This window comes from Papilio machaon, chromosome Z (assembly GCF_912999745.1).
Source record: "Papilio machaon chromosome Z, ilPapMach1.1, whole genome shotgun sequence".
Taxonomy (NCBI): Eukaryota; Metazoa; Arthropoda; class Insecta; order Lepidoptera; family Papilionidae; genus Papilio; species Papilio machaon.
This window is the reverse complement of record NC_060016.1, coordinates 4,558,708-4,579,813: the sequence shown is the minus strand read 5'-3', so window position 1 is coordinate 4,579,813 and position 21,106 is coordinate 4,558,708. Positions and strand designations below refer to the sequence as shown.

The following is a 21,106-nucleotide window of genomic DNA, read 5'->3' as shown; positions in this document are numbered from 1 at the left end:
TAAAATGAAAAATTACAAACAAACACAAAATAAAATTCTATCACCACACTTCTTATGGCACAGAAAGAGATTTCATCGTATGTTTATTTTATCAAGTTAAGAAAATTAAAATCTTTTACTAACAATATTAAATTATAGACAGCTCTTAAATGGCGGCTATTAATCGGCCCTTGACTATGTTAATCATCATCTCGCTGTCCTTATGTCCGTTGTGTTATATTCACGTATTATATGTGGGGTATGCGCACCAAGTTTTCGTCCCCCAGGTCGTATCATTATTTTAATTACATTATTAATGTAAACTAAATGTACTGCTATCCCGATTGATTAAACATTCCGAATTCATTCGATATTGTTTACATACTTAATGATTTCAATTTTAAACAATGTCCTCTTGTAGTGGAGGTTGATTTACTAGTTTTGCAGCCATCGATGTTAATACATCCGTTAGCCTCGCAAATCTTTGGCTGGGCGTAATCAGAGCACCTCGTTCGCCCCAGAGGAAATTTATATGAAATTCAGTTTTAAACAGTTCGAGTAATATTGGATCCAAAACTGGTCCCAGTTGCGACATCACTTGGATAACTGTTCGGCCGTTTCTTTTGAACGTGTCTACTTGGTCGGCGAAATGTCTCACCGCATCCAAATGCGCAAATGTGGTGGTGAAGTCGTATTTCACTGTATTCATGAGACTGTTCGGGAAAGTTTCATCAGGCGGAATAGCACTGCCTCCTTCGCCATCTGTTAAAGAAAAAACTTTGGTATATCATTGATGTTAAGGACATATTATGTCAGGTATGAAAAAAGGTTATATTTATTTTTAACGAAATACGATTTGTTTGATTTTTTATTACATTTAATATATATTTTTTGATTAGATTTTAAGTAGTGCTCACCATACTTGTGACATAAAAGAACCGCCGGCAACACATTCGGTGTGGTGGTATTGGGAGGTAGTGGGTTTGTTCCTTCATTCATACTTTTAAAACATGGCCTCAATTTAGCTTCAAACATAATTGCGCTATCTGTATAAACTTGTCGTAATATACTCCATGCATTTTCCAAGCACTCCACCTAAACAATGAAAGAAAACGTAAGTAAATTAACTAAATAAGATGAAGAGTTTTAAGAAAATTGCGTCTTTATGATACAGGTTTACCTGTGGCATGCAAAGACCAAACATGATAGCTGAAAAACCATACAGATTTCCCAATGCTGTCTTTGTTTCTACTGCGAGCAAAATCCAGTCATTAATAGTGTCTGCTCTTTGCCTATCCGTTTGGCAGGTTAGTATTGTAACCGCTATAAACAGTCGAAAAGTTTCAACTCTGAAATTAAGTTACTTTGTTGAAATAGACAAGAATTGAATAAAACTGGCGAATCATTTAGTTTTATACAGACCTCTCTATCACATCCATACGCAACGATCGACCTTGAGGCAAAAAGCATAACTCCAGTCCTGAGGCAGTTCTATCCATACCTTCAATTTGAACGGCATCGTCTATCAAGAAGTGTAAGTCAACTTTAGTCATGTGATTTGCCAAAATACGCGGCCCACATGTTCTTATTAAAAGTTTAATAGTATGTAATGTTTCCGACTCTAAGGGCTTAGTTAGATTCGTTGGAATGATCTGTGATTGAAAGTTTTCCAAGTTAATCCTTGATTCGACCATATAGTCGAACTTTACCGTTTTTATAAGCCTTGCTTCTGTACCATCATAATCAAATTCTTGCTTTATTGTTGGTGTCACCAAGTTATAATCCGTGTCCATTCTTGACTTATTCGGGTCACTATGAGCGGAGCTTTGTGTTGAATCACCAGATCCATTACCAGAATCTGAACCAGAAACGTGGTAGAATCGTTGAAGTTCCAGTCTTCTGTCATCCGCCTTCGGTCCTTCGTGGCGAACAGGTTTCGCAGGTGGGCTCGTCGGCAAGTTGGCATCCCATGTTCCAGAATTGGAGTTGGAATCACCAGACAAATGTTTATGGTGCTTATTGGTTTGACTTTGGATAACGCCATCTGCACTAGCACTTTTGCCGTGAGTTACGTGTTGAGATATGTCTATTGGTGTTAGGGAATGAGATCTTTGTTTCTTAAATGGGACTCGAAGTTGCATTCCAGGCTTCGCGGCAAAATGGCTGTACAAACTATAGGGGTTGCCGTAGGCAGATGATTCGCCCATTGGAGATGCCGCAGAGGTCATATCATCGGCGGTGTAGTTTGTCAAGGGAACAACTCGATTCGCCGGATATTGAATTCTGGCTCCGGAGGCTGCCGATATGGGCTTGCCGGAGCCCACATAGGAAGTGATAAGATCTGCTACAGTATCGTAAGCTTCATCTTCAAACTGGTATTGATATTTCTCATAAACGGTTTCAGGGTGAACTACGATCTGAAATTATTATAACTGATATAATGAAGAACAAGCAAAAAGGCAGTTAACAACAATATCAGTATACTTCTAAAGTTTAAGTTAAACAGAAAAGTACAATTATTGGTATAATACTAACCCGTTGTATGACGAAGTGCAAATGTTGTCCATTTGAGCGGCAGCTAAGTACATAGTTATCTGGCTGCGAAGATGACTCCCGCACGAGGAACTCGCGGTCTTGCTGCAGAAGATTTTCAGCGGCCGTTCGACTGAGAGCTCCGTGGTACCAGCCGTGGGATATTATCTGGTCGGATGGTAGAGATAGCTCCCAATCCAATAAGCCCGAAGTAGTCATAGCAGTGCTATCCTGTGAAAGTAACGTTGTTCTAGATTTTAAAATAATATTCTAATGTATGAAATAAAAAAACTACAGTTAAACCTATTGTGCATTTGAACACCACTTATTACTTATTTTTAACATAACTAATATCATTTATCGACAAAACAATTATTTATTATTCTTCTATTTTCTGACTTATGTATATTGAATAAATATTAAGGAAACAATCAAAAAGAAATCGTCTTTTAAAAAAACAACTTCTTTTCTACACAAAAATTATTTGATAACGGCTCGTTTTCCGTTAAGTAAATTATTTTACTTTGGCTAAGCAGTGTGTATTAAAATAATATCTTACCATTGTGTTTTTACAATATTGATCCAATTTATATAAACAATTAACACGCAGCGTATTTCGACACAACACTAGCCGACAGCGCGTTGGCTCTCCCGGCGAAATGTTTGGGGTTCAGTTGGATCAATAAAATTGCTCCGCCCAATTGATATTGGATGTTGGTAGCACACTAGCTTCACTTCGCACAATGCCTAACTTCATTCATGTTTTACGCGCATGCGTTAATGAAGTAAAACTAAATAAATAATTTTTTAATTTCTACAAAGCGACAGAATAATGTATGTACCAAAAATATATTATCTAGATACTGTTGCTAAAAGACTTTAAAAAAATGGGGCAAGTTAAATATGTAAACCTTTAGAAGCAAATTTTAATTATATCTTACTTTAAAATAATGGACCCATTAAGACTTAAACCAAACTACACATAAATAATTAAAAAAATAATCAATCTTAAACTACAAAAAAAATGGGTAAAGAGGCCAAAAATATTTACAAAATACAACGTACGGCCTAACAATGAACGTATGAAGTTGTAATAATAAGCAAGTACAATCAAGTACAACAGTCATAACATTGTCTTCATCGGTATAGGACATACGGAAACACAATTGCTTGTTGACGAACCAATTTTTTTTAAACATCCTTGTAATGGTGTATCACATAATCAGTCACAAACTGGCCGCTAAACCGAGTCATGGCTAGCGTGAACCTATTTTATTATCAATTAATTATTTTTATACTATTTATATTTTTCATTTGCATCAACGGTTATGAAAAAAGTAAGTACCTTAACATTTAACTAAAATTGCTATAATTATATTGCATGTTGCGTAATAAATCTTCCAAATATACAATTATCAACTTTTCAAAAACCTGTTCTTGTTATTTTCGCGAGGATAAAGGGATTTTTCTTATTTTTATACCATTACGAATTCATTAATAATCGTTAACGAATTCGTAATGGTCCTTATCAATTTTATTATCTTCAATTATTTTTATTTATTATTTTTATAAAGTAAAGGGTTCTATGTAAAAATTATTCAGAGAATCGTGAATTAATTGTTTAATTTTCATAGCATTACGAAAAATCGTTCGAAGTCAATCGAAAATGGTCCAAAGACCGTTTAGCGAGATTGAAGGAAATCATGTGTATTGGAAAAATATTTCCATGTCAAAGTCACCCTACCATTTGAAAGTCCACGCCGAGCTATTTCCTGAATATCCTCAAGGAAAAATGTTAAACAATAAGCAACGACCTAAAATGTCTACGATTTTATCTGCAGTCGATACCAGTCGTAGCAAAAGTGATACGTCATTTAAAATGAACATAAGAGAAAGTCGACATCCAAATGAGCTAAGGCTTACTCGTGATACTTTCTACAATTTTACTCACCCCCTGTCTTTCGATAATGTATTATTCCCCTTAGACAACACACTCGATAAAATATCAAATAACAGTTATCCAGATAAAATAACTGTTGAAAGTTTTTACAAAATACCTAAAACGTCTAGATTTTTCCCACCAGTAGAAGAACAAAAACCGACAAATATGCAAGAAATTCTTCATGTATTTGGAAATAATAGCGCATCAAAAAAGACAATATTTCGAACAAGTAGTGATATAGGCAATGATAAATCCTCGGAATCGAACGACTTGCATATTAGGAAAATGCCAGAGTACGAAGTCGACAATGATAAAGCGGACTTTTTAATAGAAGAGGTAACTCCTGAAGTTGTTCCGATATATTATAATTATACTGTACCTGCAAATCCGTTCACATGTGTTGTTTTGCAACCGTATAACGCCGACATGGATGCTCAGGACAAATTTTCAAAATTCGATATCGAAGTAAGTAATTTAAACAAAGTCTATAATTGTAATAAATTATGTTTATATATATACTTTGATTTTTACCATTCAGCCGCCTTGGATAGTGAAAAAACAATTTTGGAACAAAATGTTCGACAGTCGCTACGAATCGCTTATGAGAAACAATAGATGGCCGCCTCTGAAGGTAATTTTCTTAAAGACATTTTATGCCTCTGTCAGATATCGAACTCGCGGCATTACATTTTTATCAAGTAAAATCACCATTACCGTGAAATTTCGTAGAGTAATAAAACATGTCGTTGTCTTTGTTTTTGCAAAGATAATGAGAAAGATGTTTGTTAAAAGTGTTACAACAGTGTAAACCCACAGATACATATAACATTCTATTTATGGTTAAGGAATGTGAGACAAAACTTTGGTGTTATATTACAACTATGTACTTTCAGCGAAAAATAACAACAATAATGAATCAATTTCATCATCGAAATATTTAAGTAATTTTATATTTTTTATATTATTCGGTTAAAATAACTTTAACAAAAAACATTGTTATAATTTAAGTTAGTAAAACCACATTATTGTTTTTAAATAAGAATGCTTATAAGTATAAATTTGCCTTCGAAATTTTGATTCTTATATCTTTCATAAGACGCAAAATAGTATTCAACGCTTAGTAATCACTAAGCGTTGAATACTAAGTTCAGCAAAACATCAACTTACCTTAAACATTTCATCTCCCATTATTCTATTACAAGAGTGATTATTATTTTCGTTAAAATAAACTAATAACACGGTATGTTGCTTCAATGTTCAATATCGCACTAAAAAGTGTTCACATCGATGAACGATTTAGCTGACTCGAGAGTTCAGCGAGACATAGCATTCGCAATATCTCTCCCCTGATCGTTAACACAAACAGATTGCTAGTACCAATAGATCGTATTTCCTTTGATAAATACTGCATCTGAAACTGTCACCTATAAAGACTTATTTTCACCAACGAAAACATTTAATTATAAACTATTCGAGGTAAAATAACTGTCACACATTTACTGCCACACTTAGAGTCATTATACGGCTATAAGAAATCCTTGGTGTATATTTCGTATGGCTATATCAACAGTCCTTTGTATTAAATGTTACCAACAATATGCATTCGTTTCAAGAATTAGTCGACCAAACCTAGAGGAACACGTCCAATAGAAGCATTTAATATGTCGGTATGTCTTCTGGTTTATTATATTATGATCCTAGGCTAATAGACTATGTTATTTATCAGGTTATTTTAGTACCACGCACTCACGTCGACTCAATTTGGAGACAAAGCTTTGATCAATACCACAACAATACTGTTAATAAAATTCTGTCAAATTTAGTTAAGAAATTACAATTTTACAAGAATTTAACATTTACATGGAACGAGGTATCTCATTTGAGTCAGTGGTGGCAAACTACGACACAGAAAAATCGTTCGGTATGATATCATAAAGCTATTTGTGTTATTTTTTTAGTGTGAAGTAGAATATTGTATTGAAAATGTTTTTACAGGCATTCCGTCGGCTAGTACGAGGAGGTCGTTTAGAAATAACTACAGGTGGTTGGGTGGAACCTGATGAAGCTACAATACATTTATTTGGTCTTTTACATCAACTTATGGAAGGTAATTTAGACATCTGTGTTTTTTACTTAATCTGTATTTTATTCAAAATACTTTTAAAGAATTTTATATAACTTTTTACAGGTCATCAATGGTTGAAACACCACTTAAATTTCGTACCAAAAACAGCGTGGCTCACTAACAGCGTAACACATAGCCCTACAATGACTTACCTTCTTTCAGCTTGTGGGATGTCGAACCTTATCTTCACTAATATACATTATTCCTGGGAACAGTACCTTGCTGAATACCAATACAGCGATTTCATTTGGGTACAGAATTGGGATAATGACATATTTTCGAAATCGGACATCAACGATATTCTAAATAAAATTGGCAAGGAACGTTATCCGAAAAATTCTATCCTTACTCATTATCTCCAATTTAACTCAGCTGGATTTAAAGCTTGTGGACCAGATAAGGATATATGTGTCTCAGATTTTAATTTTGTAAAATCAATCAACAACATAGATTCATATAATGTAAAACAAAAAGCAGAGTTATTACTTGAACAATATTCTAAGACTGGTACTATATCATCGCATAATGTTATCATTGCTCCAATCGGAGGACCTTACCACTTTGAACAACAAACCGAGTTTGATTTTCAATATAATAACTATCAAAAAATTGCTGATTTCGTTAATATAAATCGTGAGATATACAAAGCAACAATTGATTTTGGTACCCCCAAAGATTATTTCAAGACCATCATTGAAAAAAACAGGTCGTATCCATCATTAAAGGGGGACTTTCTCAATTTCGCAGATGTTAGCTCAGGGACACCTGCTTATTGGTCAGGATTCTTTACAACTAGACCTTTGTTAAAAATTCTGTTGAGACGCCTTGAATCAACTTTAAGAACTACAGAAATTCTCTTTTCATTCGCTGTAAGTTCTAATGTTTTTCGACATATGAATGTTTCAGATTTATTCAATCTTTTAATGAAATCAAGAGAAACAGTAGCACGTCTTCACGACCGTAACGTTGTAAGTGGCACATTGACGGCTAATGTTTTAAAATATGTACATAAAAAGATATTAACAACTGTTAAGGATTGTTGGTACATACAAGAAACAAGTGCAAGTTTAATAAGTATAAAATCAGAGAGAAATATTACTTATCTCCAAAAATATGTATACAGAAATGGTGAATTTATTTCAGCTTTTAGAACTGTGACTCCAGGTGATCAGATTTATGTATTCAATTCTTTAAGCCACGAGAGAACTGAAATTGTAGAGTTTGTCACTCGAAACCCAAATGTGAGAATTATAGATCATAATAAAAAGGATGTAACCATACAAATTAATCCGATATGGAATTACCAATCAGAAAATACGATTAAAATATCACGACAGTTCTTTACTATATCATTCGTTATAGTAATTCCACCGATGACATTAGAGCTCTTTAAAATTAAGGAGACTTATGATGCGTCATCCAGCGCGGCAACAATTTACTGCGTTTCTTGCATCATGGACGACACTCCCGGCAATGGACCAATATTTCCATTTAACATCCAGCCTATAGAAATAGGCGACATCCAACTAGAGAACTATAAACATCGATTAATATTTGATGAAATTACAGGATTATTAAAAACAGTATTTGAGAAAGACACAAATAATAAGAAAACTGTTATGATCGATTACGGTGCTTTTAAAAGTAATCATATAAATTCAGGAATGTTTTTGTTTAACACAAATTCTTCCAAACCACTGCATGACATTTTATCACCATATAGGAGAGGAGTTAAAACAAAAATCGTATTAATTATTTCTGGTCTAGTAACCACCGAACTTACAACTATCTTTGGTCGACTGTTGCAGAGTAGCGTCAAAATTTTTAATTTGATGAATGGCCCTTTTTCCAAAATAATTTGTGTTGAAACTAAAACAGATTATGAGGCGTCTCCCAAAAACAGGGAACTAGAGGTATTTTTATCGGTGCAAACTGACATAGTTAACGGTAATCCGCCTGAGTTGATTATTGATAACAATGGTTTTCAATATACTCCTAGATATATAAATATAAGCAGACGAATTGAATCAAATATTTACCCTATGACAAGTCTGGCTTATATTCAAGATTATCAAAATCGTTTGACATTAATAACAGATCATGCCCAAGGTGTAACTTGTTTCCAGGAAGGACAGATCGTGATTATGTTGGACCGCAGAGTTCTTTACAATGATGGCCGCGGAACCGGAGAAGGTTTAGCTGACAATGGCGCTACCTATCACAGGCACGTTATATTGTTGGAAAACTTCATAAGGAGCAAAACATTTCACAGTGACAACAGGAAAACGACGTTGCAACTGCCAAGCTTGGATGCTCTACATCTTGCCAATGCTCTCAATTACCACTTGGACATATTTTTCATCGATAGATCACAAACTGAACACTGCTACTACACTTTTCTTCCATTAATCAAAACTCCATTTCCCTGTGATATTTTTGTGATTAATTTCAGATTAATTGTTTATAAAACCTCTTCAGATAAGTTATCCGTCAATACGGCTCTAATAACATTACATCGACAAAGCTTTACGTGTGAAATAAATCACTTTCAACAGCATCACTGTAATGGAGATTACAGTTTTTCAATAGAGAAAATACTTCGCAACGTAAAAGCAGTATATCAGACTAATTTGTGTGGTACTCAGGATGGAACACCCATTTCCAAAGTAAACAAAGGTTCCTTTGCTCCGATGGAACTGAGCACAATACGAGTATATTTCTGAAAAAGAGAAATTTCGTAGTTTAATGTCAAGTGAAATTGTAAAATTGTACGTAAAATATCTTGATGATATCTTATGTGATTTGATGTACCACCGATATATTACAGTCGTGTAATTTATATATTGAGTCATTACATGTCTCTATTTGCTCTATTTAAAAATTTAGAATCAGAATTAGGAAAACAAACATTTTATTTAAACTGTAATCCAAACCACTTTCCCTTTAGAAAGATAAGATTTTACTGCTGTATTTAAGCGCATTGTATACTGTATTATCTGCGTATTTTATTTTTTTAAACAGTTGAAGTACGAAAACGTATTTAAAATATTTTAATTACTAGATTTCAGGTGCAAAAACATTAATGCTATATAGTTATTACTAGTATCATTATACAATTTTAAAGGAAGGACACAAATTTAATCATATAACTTGTGGTAAATGACTACTAATAAATAACTAAAGACATTTTGAATTGACAGTGGAAAAGAATATGCTGCGAACGCGAATGATATCGATTCATTGCAAAAAATAAATGTGAATGATAAAAACTATATTGTAAATTCTACCTAGAGTGGTTCCTAGTTTATACTTTGGGAATTGCTTATGCAAATGAAACCAGTCTAAGTATAGCTTGCCCGCAGCATTGGATAAAACTAAGCGATTTCTGGAGTACTTTAAACAGAATTCGACATAAACTAAGGAATTGTAAATTCTTTAATCTCAAATTATATGTATAAATTTTATAATAAAAATGTTCTTACAAACTGACTTTTACTTAATATAATAAGTTTTCTGCAAATGGATTTCGCTAAATCTCCTGATACTAAATTGGTGGTAAGCTTATAATATCACAATAAAGCTAATAAAAAAATCATGATATAACTAAGTTTACAAAAATAAAACAACGGATTGTGGCAAAAGTATATGGTAGATGTTTCGGTTTAAATATTTTTTTCCTAATTAAATTCTGTTACGTTTAAAAATATAAACTTATTTAGATGCAAAAAATTTATGGCAACCCGAAATAATTTTATATAATGGCAAGCGGTTGAAAAGTGATAATGTTGTCACGTCACTTCAGTTTCAGATTAAATAAGGGAGTAAGTTTGTCTAGTTTATTTCGTGTGGTGTTTATTAGAAATAAAATATAATTCGTTAATGTAAGCAAAGCAGAAGATAAAATAAATGTATGCGTGAGTGGGGCGGTGTTACTTTAATAAGTAAATGAGGGTATATAAATTTAATCATTGTAGCTTGGGAGAATCTTGTAAATGGGACCAAGGAAATGAACTGAAGAACGTAACATATTTTGGGATTAAAAATCTTGAATTAAATTAATTATCATGATATTTAGTGCAATTGTTCCATAGATTTGGTAATGGATTCGTGTTTAAGACAGTAATTATAATATTTTTACGCATATTAAATATACATTATAGTTAATGATATGGGCGAAAAATAAGACGAGAAACATTTACATTAGTTTTATCCTTATTTCCTTATTTTATCACAATGGGCCTGTTAATATCTAAAATTTGGAGTTTGTTCGGAAACGAGGGTAAGTGACTTTATTTAGTACATAGATATAACATAATATGCTTTCTTTAATATAATATTATGTAATGTAATGAGGTATAAACTGCTATCATAACTGTTCAAAAAGACCACATGCAATAAAAAAGTTGCATGTTGTCTTTTTGATATATTGTTCTCATTCTCTTAAATGTGGTAACTTTTACACGCTTCCTATGTGGGTAAATAAAATAAATTTAAAAAGTTTTACTTGCAATTACCATTCTCTAGAAAGTTCGCAATGCAAATTTAGACTAAAATATAAATTCTATAGTTTTGTCTTCTTGCCAACAAATGTTTCATAATTTACATACTTTATTACCAAATTAATTTAAGAAATGAAGTTTAAATCATGTTGTAAATGTTTTAGAGCATAAGTTAGTTTTGGTGGGCTTGGACAATGCTGGCAAAACAACTATCTTGTACCAGTTGTTACTTGGTGAAGCTGTTCACACTCGGCCAACCATTGGCTCCAATGTTGAAGAGATTGTGTGGCGCAATCTACGCTTCGTCATGTGGGATCTAGGAGGTCAACAGAGTCTACGTTCTGCATGGAACACCTATTACACAAATAGTGAGGTAAGCATACTAAGTTCATAACTCTTACAAAATTATTTTCTTAGTATGTAGCGATAGTAATATTGCAATATGAAGTAAAAAATAAGTTATGTTATAATAATTTCTTTAGCCTGTTAATTGTATCATGTAATAAATGTAATAATTATGAAGCTGATTGTTGCTATGCAAATTAAAATGTTTCAAAATATAAATATATTTGTCTTAAGATAATTATGATGTATAAATTTGTTGTACAATATAAGTATATTGCTGGTTGCGCCATTTAATTGTACAGCTGTGCTTTATTTACGCTATTTAACCCTTAATTCGACGAAATTTTTTTTGTAACAAAAAAACTGTTTTTTTATAGTAAAGTCATATTTTTGGATATGAAATAAGTACAGGAAAAATGCTAAAAAAAATTAGTGCTGTACAGTTTATGATAAACCACATGTCCGTCACAGCGGACATTGTCAAGTATGTAACGAATTACTTGCGAAACAACATGTCCGTTGGGGCGGACTCTACCAAATGACTAACAGAAATGATAAATACAACAAATACACACCAAAAACAAAAATTAATTAAATTTATTATTAATTACCTATCAGGTAATAAAACATTAATTAGATAATCACATGAAAAATATTTAATGTAATGATGTAGACATTTAATAACACCTTTAAATCAGAGCTGTGTTTGTTGTTTATGTATTTTGTTTATTTTATGATAGTGCTATATAACTGTTGAATAAATGCTTTGGATTTTGACAAACAACATTGTATGTTGACAAACATCATTAGAATGCTGATATGTAATTGGAACAAAATTACCTTTTTTTACCTGTGCTAAAAAAATAATGTGTTTTTTGCTTGTATTGACACAATGTTTAGTTTAATTTTATTAGATCACTTGATTATCAGGATTTTATGCTAGTGTTATAAATCTGTAAAAATTAACTAGTTTGATAAAAATTGTATTCTATAATTTATAAATCTTTGATTGATAAGTTAGTAATACATTTCTTTTTAAATGTTATTTTTATGTCTAAAAGTTTTCATTATCTTTTACAGTTTGTGATAATGGTGATAGACTCGACAGACCGCCAGCGTTTGGCTATAAGTAGAGAGGAGTTACATCGGATGCTGACCCATGAAGAGCTCAGCAAGGCTTGTTTGTTAGTCTTCGCAAATAAACAGGTATTGTGCTCGATATCATTTATAAAGGCCAAGACTTTTATCTACTAAATTTGCATGGACATTTCTATGTATTTTGAAAGTTCTAATAAAACAAACTGATGGGGCATTATAACATTTGATTCTCTTTAATATTGAATGAATCAATCTTCATAATATTATAAATGCCAATGTTTAGATGGATGTATGGATGTTTGTTTGAAGGTATCCCCGGAACAGCTCATTGGATCTTGATAAAATTTGGCACAGATGTAGAACATAGTCTTGAATAACACATAGGCTACTTATTATATTTTTATTTAACTCCGGACGGAGTCGCGGGCGACAGCTAGTAAGGACATATATATGATTCAGTTATAACAATAATTATATACTTAAAGTTAATTTTAATATTAACAAAGGTGTACCAGGATATATCTGAATGGAAGAAATCCATGTTAATCTAGTGACTGCTCTTTGCAATTAGTATAATTACTCATGTTATTGGTGCATAAATATAATGTACAATTTATATATTCCAGGATGTGAAAGGTTCGATGACGGCAGCTGAAATATCAGAGCAATTGTCGTTGACATCTATCAAACAGCATCCGTGGCATATACAAGCTTGCTGTGCGCTAACAGGAGAAGGGTATGTTGAAAATGTCATACAATATCATTTAACCTCGGAATATCATAACTTATTATCCATATAAATTAAAGTTTGTTGTAATTTCCGGCAATCAATCTTAAAATAAGCTCAATGGAAGTAATTTCTTATCGTATTTAATAAAGGCTTGATTAATTATTGTATTTACTTCTTGATAATGAATACAATAAATATGTTTACAGAAAGTGATAAAAAATAATCACTCTATATTTAGTTTTATTATTTTAGAATATTTTCGTTAGCATTTTTATTAAATAGCTATTTTAAGTAGATTTGTTTAGTTAAACAAGAGTTTTAACCCTTTGACCGCTGGTAATTGCTACTTGCTTTTGTACAAAAACTGCTTTCAGTATAAGTGGTTTGTTATATGTCAAGATTCCATTTCTGAAGCCTTTGTATAATCATATTTTGTAGCATTGTTTTATATCAGCATGCCATAAAAGGGTTGATATTATTAAGCTGAAATGTACTTGAAGCAATCTCTAAGTTTTAAAAAAACAAATATTTTAATCACATTTTGGAATTTTGCTTTAATTAGATACATTATTCAATTTAGTATTTTTAGTAAGTGTTTGCTTTAAAGTTGTAATTAATAATTTTAATTTCGCAGATTGCACCTGGGTTTGGAATGGATCGCCAGCAGAATAAAGAAGAAATAATGTGTTGTGCAATATTTTGTTATTTTACCCTGTACGATGAATCAAATTTTAATCCTAAACTATTTTTTAAATAATACATCACTAATTATTAAAATTATGGAAAGAAATAATTAATGAAACAATTAAATGTATACTAATTAATATTAATTTGATTTTTATTTAGTATTACAATACAATGAAATTACTTGTACAGAGTTTTATTTCTTATAATTAAATTTAATAGATCTAAAGACATTTTGTAGCCAGTAACAAATAATTAAAATATAATTTTCCAAAATATTTCCTGATATCTTTCAGTATACAAAAAAAACTCGGGGTTTTTTATAATTATATGTTCTGAAGTATTGTATTAATAAAACTGTTGTTATTAAAAGGGGGGTAAATGCAGCAAAATTGTTATTAATTATTGTAAAAGTTTTTTTTTCTTAGTCAATCATTTTACACATTGTAACATTATAAAACAAAAATCATAAAAATATTGCCCACAAAAGAAAACACATCTTGTACAAAATCGATGAATTCTAATAAATATTAACGTTAATATTCGAAGGAAAATTATAATTAGTTTTAAAAATATATACAATTAAAAAAATCGTAAAGGAGAAAAAAATTCTAATAATTTTGGTTTAAAAAACATTGTAGCAATGTTGAAATTGTTGTTGAAGAAAGTCAAAGTCATTTATTGATAGGTCCAATATGAAAATTAAGAGTTAATCATTTTTTTTTATTAGTTACAAATAATTTAAGAAAAGCAAGTATTTAAGATAATCCTACACAAGACAATCACAAATAAAAGGATAATCAGATCTGTTTGCAGATTTTTATAGGACTAGCTTATTGTGATGTAAATTTTAATATTGCATTGTATATGTACGTATACGTAATTTTAAACATATATTTAAGTTTTCAAGACAATAAGAGATAATATGTCTTTGTACATATTTTTCATCAATGAAAACTCTGAGAAAAGTATTTTTAATTTATATAAAATTACACTTAATGCTTAAATTATTGGCGTCTATTTTAAATAACAAAACTGATAAATTATATTATTTGCTAATTAGCATAAATGTGATTAATTTGTCAGCAATATTAAATACTTATATTTATAAATCAATCACTAATTTAGCTAAAACAAATAAAATATTAACAAACACAACCAAACAATTATTATAATAAATTAATCTATTTGACAAAATGAATCACCACTGCAGAAATTTTATTTTTTTAATGTTTTTTTAAGAATGTGTTTCGGCAATGGAAATCCACGAATATACATGTATCGATTAATTCTTATATGAATTAAAAGTTATAGCTTAGGAAATACTACAAAGATAAAAACGTTATTGCCTGTGTTTCAAGTGCAGTGATATTTGTTGCCATCTCTTATATTCTTTAAACAAACAGCGACAAAAACATGTGCCAACATTTAAAATCCACTAATATTCTATTACGTTACTCGTTTTTCTAAAAAAATCAAAGCTTTAGCCTCTGAATTACTTGTGTTAATCAAATATAGAGCAAGATTACTTCTGACTCGATTTTATCATCAGATAATTGATATGAAGCCATATTTGTAACCATTGTTTAATTATTTAGTCTCAATATTATGCATTTAATGTCGCCTGAAGCTTTTTCTTTCTTAAATTTTGTTTACTTGATTAAAAATATAAACGTAACACAAGATTACTTAAAGTATTTTTGTACACAATATTTCTATTATAAAAGAGATCTTAAATAAATTGTAACTTATTGAGAAATGAATAAATTAATCAAATATTAATATTCCCAGGAAATATACAATATTATCAATTATTTAAAGGTAATTAATAATGGCAAGATATATGTACATTTGACTAAGTTCGTGTTTTAAAAAAAAATCAGATGTATTTTTAAAACAAATAGAACGTAAACACAATAGTAGACTAGTAGTTAAATGGAATATTCATAAATAAATATTTGTTTAATCGTGGGTTTCTGATACAAGATATGTGGATATCAATCTTATCTTTAACAAAACAGACATTATGGTCTCGGAAACCCACTGTAAGAATAGTAGGATAATTATAATGTTAACTAACACCTTAAATAAATCATATTGATTCTGAAAGGTATATCATTTGGATCTGAGGTAGATTTATCTAGTAATTCTAGATTTTTCACTAGTTATGCAGAAGGATACTTGTTTAACAACCATTCTAATAAAGATAAAAAAAAAAACATTCTCAATATGGAAACATATCGTGAACATGAAAAAAGGGGAAATTGCAACAAAAATGCTCTATTTAAACGTGGGTTTCATCTACCGAAACAATTGTATAAAACATATTTTCATCTCTGTTTTAGCAAAGACAACGACAAAGACGACTATATGTTTTTTACACACGTTTCGGCAGTGGAAACTTACAATAATATGTATTCTTAATATTAATTTCACATAGACATCGTACAAATATCTCCCGAGTGCATCGAATTTAATTTGGACCTAGAGAGATATAGTCAAAGCGTTTACTAATATTAATGCTGACTAAATACTTATAGAACAGCAAGTTTATTAATATTTACCTAAAGATTAAATTTAACAGTCTTCAAAACTTGACCTTGTATGTTTTAACTTCGACCGGTTCTAGTTTCACATCTTCTATACCTACTAGAGTGTTGTATGTTTTGAGACCGGTCAAACTGACTGAAGTCAAGTTCTTCATGTGAAGTCCATTAAACCGGGTCTTAGGCGTAAACGAGGTCGGTTTAGAACGATGCAGTCCTACAGTACAGCTGTGAGCCGGTCGTTGTAATACCATGTAGCACGATGAGCTCGGAAACTGTTCGAGGATATCATCGGTAATAGTGCGCATGGTAACAAGGTGAATACCCGGCGGAAAGTTCTGGACAAAGGACTGATATTTCTTCACTTGTATGTCGCCCACCTCACTAGTGTCCACTAAATAAATGTTAACAGGGTAGTTCAGACATCGGCTCAAATAATCGGCGGTCTGCGATGGCAATTGGTAATCTCTCGTTTTCTCCTCCGGTTTAAAGAATCTTTCGTGTACGTTTTGAAATTTCTCACTAGTATCTCTTTTGGTTCTTTCAAAGTTTGTAGGTTCGATGAGGAGCCAATTTTGGAATGTGGTCTGTTTATTATCGACCACGCCTTCACCAATGCCGCGGAAGTCATCGTACAGAGTTCGTCGATCAAGCATCACCTCGAGACGGCCAGGTTCGAAAGCCGACGCGCCCTGCGCATGGTTCGTGATCAACGTAATTCGCGTATCATCATCTTGAATCCAAGCCATAGTTGTGATCGGGTAATAATTAGCTTCAATACCCAGCTTCTCAACTTTTACCCTCTTCTGATATTGAAATCCGTTCTGATCCGTATAGAACTCCGGCGGTTCTCCATTAAGTATGTTAGTTTCAATTCGCATAAAGAGTTCAGTTTCTCTATTTTTGGGCGGATTCTCGAAATCAACAATATTCTCGATCGATATGGCGTGCAGCATCGCAGGCTCCTCCACGTTATATATCGTAATTGTATGGATCAAAAACGGCAAATACATTGTAGTTATTCTAGTGGATACCGGCCCGGATATTATAATAATGTTGTCATCTTGGGCGCTGTTCCAATTGGCGTACTGGTTGAGGACGTGTCTCTCAGGTGCATCGTAATCAGGCATGAACAGGTAAGCTCCCGAATGTCTTTGCGCGCTTTGGTAGGCCCCGAATTGTATCTCTACTGTGTTTTTCTTACGCGCTTCCTTTCTATAGACTTGCTTCAAAAATCCATTATTTCTATTTATTAGTAATTTCAATACTGAATTTTCGAGTTGAATATCACCAGGCATCATTTTCTTTATAACAAAATTCGGTGGTTTCTCTGAATTATTGTCGTTGCAATTGTTGCAAAAAATGAGGCAATGTTTTGACGTATTTGTGTGCTCTTCAAGTTTGAAAGTGACCGTGGTCAACGCGGGCAGAGTTGCAACAAACTGGATATCGAAATTACTGTTGCTAATGACACGTTTACCATTGTCGAGAACTTCAATAATAGGTGTTATTTGATATTCCACGTGTTGTCTCGTTCTGCTATCGTAAACTCGAATGTCAGTTGTATTTGATCTAACAGTTATAACTTCGGTTCGACGTTCTGCTAGAGGATTGAAAAGAATTATTTTTTTTCTATCAACTAAGGACACCTGAAGTTTACGGACTGGAGCCCCGTAAGTTTCCCATTCTACTTCACTCTGCAAAATGCTCTGAGAGTGCAATTTTTCGTCCGGTAGCATAAGTGATGTAAGAGCAGATTCCTGCAGTCGAATGCAGTGATATAAACTTGTAAAAAGTTTAGTGCCGTAGTCGTTCATGACATTAGCCTTCGAAGTGCCCGTGATGGCATCGTGATGCTGGAAAAGTCCCAAATTTCTCCTCGCGTTGACCAATTGTTCGTAGTGCTTTTCCAATCGCTTCTCGGAAGAAATGAGTCTATGATCGGTAGACTGTCGTATAAAATTAGAGACGAGCGTGAAGATAATTTCCGATGTTCTAAGCTGATGTTCAAATTGTCGTGCGAGAATCTTAAGATAGGGACGCGTTGTATAATATCCAGACCAGTATGCAGGTTTGCCTTCACTGAATATATCAGAGTAGACAAAGAAATCGCCCTTTAAACTTGGTATATTACCGTTCAACCTTTCCTTCATAGCATTAAAATAGTCCAAAGGGGTACCAAATTGAACTTCTGCATGGAATTGTTCCTTGTGGCTGTTGATGTAATTAAACATTTTCATGTAGTTGATATACTGTGCATCAAATTCCGAGTCGAACTCGTATCTGAAGTCGTCGCCGAGCGGCACCAGCACTACATTGTGAGTGGTGAGGGATCCGATGCGTTCATATTCTTCTAGCAATGTTTTAGATTTGCTGTGAAGATTGTGTTCAGTTATTTCTTCATGTTTTGCAGTGTACTCGGAATACTCGCCAGGAATTTTCCGAAAATCATAGCTAAGACAAATGGACGGATGAGGACCGCAAGTGCTTTTAATAGAATAAATATCAAAAGGTTGATTGTGAACTATCAAAGATGGCTTCTTCGACGTCCATCCAGGAATCCAGAGGAACTCCTCAATCTGTCGTTGCGCAAGCCACTGCTTCCACGCATAGTGGATTCGTTGGATGATCGCGCCCTCCAGTCCGCTTTGGTCAAGTATGTACGGCACAGTTGGCCCATGACCGAATGGGTCAATTGACCAACCGATTTTAGGCGTAACTCCAAGATTAGTTTTAACCCAGTGGTGACCTGAAATTATAAATAAGTATAAATAAAACTAGCTGTTACTTTTGGCATCGCAGTTTTTTTACTTTTCTAGAACAAAAATGGAATCTATATTAATAAAATTGGATTGGATGCATTTGAGTCGTTGATAACGAAAAACTAATATTTAACATCTGTCTGTCTGCCTGTCTGTCCGCAATGCTGCGTTTGTTCCGGGTAATCTCCGGAACGGCTGGACCTTTTTCGACGCGAATTTGACGGGAACGTAGGCTAATTCTTTCTTTTTTTTAACTCTGCGCTGACAAAGTCGCTGGCGACCGCTAATTGTTTTATAAAATAAAACTTTGTTTAAAGGTAAAAACTTTCCAAAAATACAATTTTAATTAAACAATGTTCTAAATTGGTAGAGCTAAAATCCAAAGCCTTAGATCCAAATAAGCTTTACTAACTATTAGAACTCGTCCAATATACAGGTCGTTGTTTTCCCGTAACAGACAAGTCAAAGTTAGATGAGCCCGAAAATTATATTCAAATAAAGTTTAACACAGCTTGCAAACTTTGATGTAATTCTGAGCGCAAACTGAGTAATTACTTTAAATAGCAAATGAATATTTTATAGATTACTTTACCGATCTGTAATCTTGTTTGCAGGTTAATAATTGAACACTGAACAATAATGAAATAATTTCTTCCGAATTAAATAAAAGATCATTGATCAGATTATTATATTTTTACACTTACCTTCAATGAACTGATCGATTAGTGCGTAGATATGGGTACAGGCTTCGTCAGGCATTACCCAGCCACCAGTCGTAATTTCAAGACGTCCTTCCTTTATTAATTTTTTAAGTGCCTGCAACACAAATAACGATATTATTCTAACCTTGAAATACGTGTAAAAATATTTGTCATTCCTTTTATTTTATTTGAAAAACACAGACAAAAACATAGTTTAACACAATTGGTATAGCAGGAGTATTTCAAGGTTAATTAAACAGGTTTAATAGCTCGACCATCAAGAAACTTTTATCTAAACAGGTTAGTTCAACTAACATGTATTTGAATTTCAGAAACATTACCTTCTGTTTAACGGGATGTGAAGTCTCCCACCAAGCGTTAAGAAATGAAATCTCCGTCCAAATGAATGTCATGTTCGGATGCTGGTTCAATTTGATCACGATGTTGTTTATGATGTTTTTAGTTTTCCATTCAAAATATTGCTCGAAAGTCTTCAACCAGCCGGGATCGTTATGTGAGTGGGGCACCACTATTACCTATAATATTACAGTAGAATCTCTATAACTAGACCTTTGTTGAGACGTAATCCTCAGTAAGTCTAAAGAAAGGCCGTTTCATTCCACTCCCTGTGTAGGCGGCAATTTAATACATATTTATACTCAATAACTCGTATTTCAAAATACAGTCTCTGTAAGTCGAAGTTAGTAAAATATAATGATGTCTTATTAGGAATTTCCCGACAAATATTTCCTATCTTGAGCTTCTTGTTAAATCGAAAACCCAACAAATCGAAGTTTTTTGCATTTCCCTTAACATTCGAGATATCGAGATACTACTGTATTTTATTTTATTTACATAGTAAATAATATTCAACTTAGTGGCAATTTGCGAGTCTAGTGTAGCATTCTTAACTGCGGCTGTGAAACCGAAAATACGAGCCGCGAATCAAAAGAAAAACTTATTTGCAGGCTTTTAATTTATTAATTAATTTAGATTCTCAATATCCGACCACATTACACTAAACACATGCTAAGCATAATTAATTTACCTTTTGACCTGCGACCGACTTTAATGTTCTGAATATAATTGGCAATGCTTTAAACTTGCGAATAAGAAAAGAGCTAGAGGAAATATATGTGGCAAGTCGTGATGTCATATTTTTT

General features: G+C 32.6%; 4 protein-coding genes across 4 annotated transcripts in view; 2 read left to right on the top strand and 2 right to left on the bottom strand.

Moving 5' to 3' along the window:
* Nucleotides 1-159: 159 nt before the first annotated feature.
* Nucleotides 160-3,153, bottom strand: LOC106717161 (breast cancer anti-estrogen resistance protein 3 homolog). The gene is made up of 6 exons (XM_014510889.2): nucleotides 3,071-3,153; nucleotides 2,515-2,742; nucleotides 1,402-2,396; nucleotides 1,160-1,328; nucleotides 897-1,074; nucleotides 160-741 (listed from the first exon to the last, which is right to left on the bottom strand). Exons 1-6 carry the CDS (start codon nucleotides 3,071-3,073, stop codon nucleotides 380-382), a joined length of 1,935 nt encoding a protein of 644 aa, XP_014366375.2. The 5' UTR covers nucleotides 3,074-3,153; the 3' UTR covers nucleotides 160-379.
* A 1,024-nt stretch (nucleotides 3,154-4,177) lies between these two features.
* On the top strand, nucleotides 4,178-9,301 carry LOC106716970 (alpha-mannosidase 2). The gene is made up of 5 exons (XM_045686107.1): nucleotides 4,178-4,918; nucleotides 4,992-5,084; nucleotides 6,180-6,374; nucleotides 6,449-6,560; nucleotides 6,642-9,301. The coding sequence occupies exons 1-5, from the start codon at nucleotides 4,178-4,180 to the stop codon at nucleotides 9,299-9,301; spliced, it is 3,801 nt and encodes a 1,266-aa protein (XP_045542063.1).
* A 1,488-nt stretch (nucleotides 9,302-10,789) lies between these two features.
* LOC106717171 (ADP-ribosylation factor-like protein 5B) lies at nucleotides 10,790-13,969 on the top strand. The gene is made up of 5 exons (XM_014510902.2): nucleotides 10,790-10,857; nucleotides 11,242-11,450; nucleotides 12,503-12,628; nucleotides 13,147-13,256; nucleotides 13,885-13,969. The coding sequence occupies exons 1-5, from the start codon at nucleotides 10,812-10,814 to the stop codon at nucleotides 13,931-13,933; spliced, it is 540 nt and encodes a 179-aa protein (XP_014366388.2). The 5' UTR covers nucleotides 10,790-10,811; the 3' UTR covers nucleotides 13,934-13,969.
* A 2,204-nt stretch (nucleotides 13,970-16,173) lies between these two features.
* LOC106717288 (alpha-mannosidase 2) overlaps nucleotides 16,174-21,106 on the bottom strand; it is a 56,686-nt gene continuing 51,753 nt past the window's right edge. Inside the window, exons 6-8 of the mRNA XM_045685984.1 lie at nucleotides 20,285-20,479; nucleotides 19,947-20,058; nucleotides 16,174-19,229 (exon numbers count right to left, since the gene is read on the bottom strand). Of these exons, the coding sequence (XP_045541940.1) occupies nucleotides 16,522-19,229; nucleotides 19,947-20,058; nucleotides 20,285-20,479 (3,015 nt within the window). The 3' untranslated portion in view covers nucleotides 16,174-16,521. The remainder of the gene's footprint in view (nucleotides 19,230-19,946; nucleotides 20,059-20,284; nucleotides 20,480-21,106) is intronic.

Bases quoted from the DNA above. Each gene is read 5' to 3' on its own strand.
- LOC106717171 (XM_014510902.2), top strand. From the start codon at position 10,812: ATGGGCCTGTTAATATCTAAAATTTGGAGTTTGTTCGGAAACGAGG. The intron at 12,629-13,146 runs GTATTGTGCTCG...TATATATTCCAG, and splicing joins TAGTCTTCGCAAATAAACAG to GATGTGAAAGGTTCGATGAC. The intron at 13,257-13,884 runs GTATGTTGAAAA...TTAATTTCGCAG, and splicing joins TGTGCGCTAACAGGAGAAGG to ATTGCACCTGGGTTTGGAAT.
- LOC106717161 (XM_014510889.2), bottom strand. The intron at 1,329-1,401 runs GTCTGTATAAAA...ACTTAATTTCAG, and splicing joins CGTATGGATGTGATAGAGAG to AGTTGAAACTTTTCGACTGT. The intron at 1,075-1,159 runs GTAAACCTGTAT...TTCATTGTTTAG, and splicing joins TTGGTCTTTGCATGCCACAG to GTGGAGTGCTTGGAAAATGC.
- LOC106716970 (XM_045686107.1), top strand. From the start codon at position 4,178: ATGGTCCAAAGACCGTTTAGCGAGATTGAAGGAAATCATGTGTATTGG. The intron at 5,085-6,179 runs GTAATTTTCTTA...GTTATTTATCAG, and splicing joins ATAGATGGCCGCCTCTGAAG to GTTATTTTAGTACCACGCAC. The intron at 6,375-6,448 runs GTATGATATCAT...ATGTTTTTACAG, and splicing joins CGACACAGAAAAATCGTTCG to GCATTCCGTCGGCTAGTACG.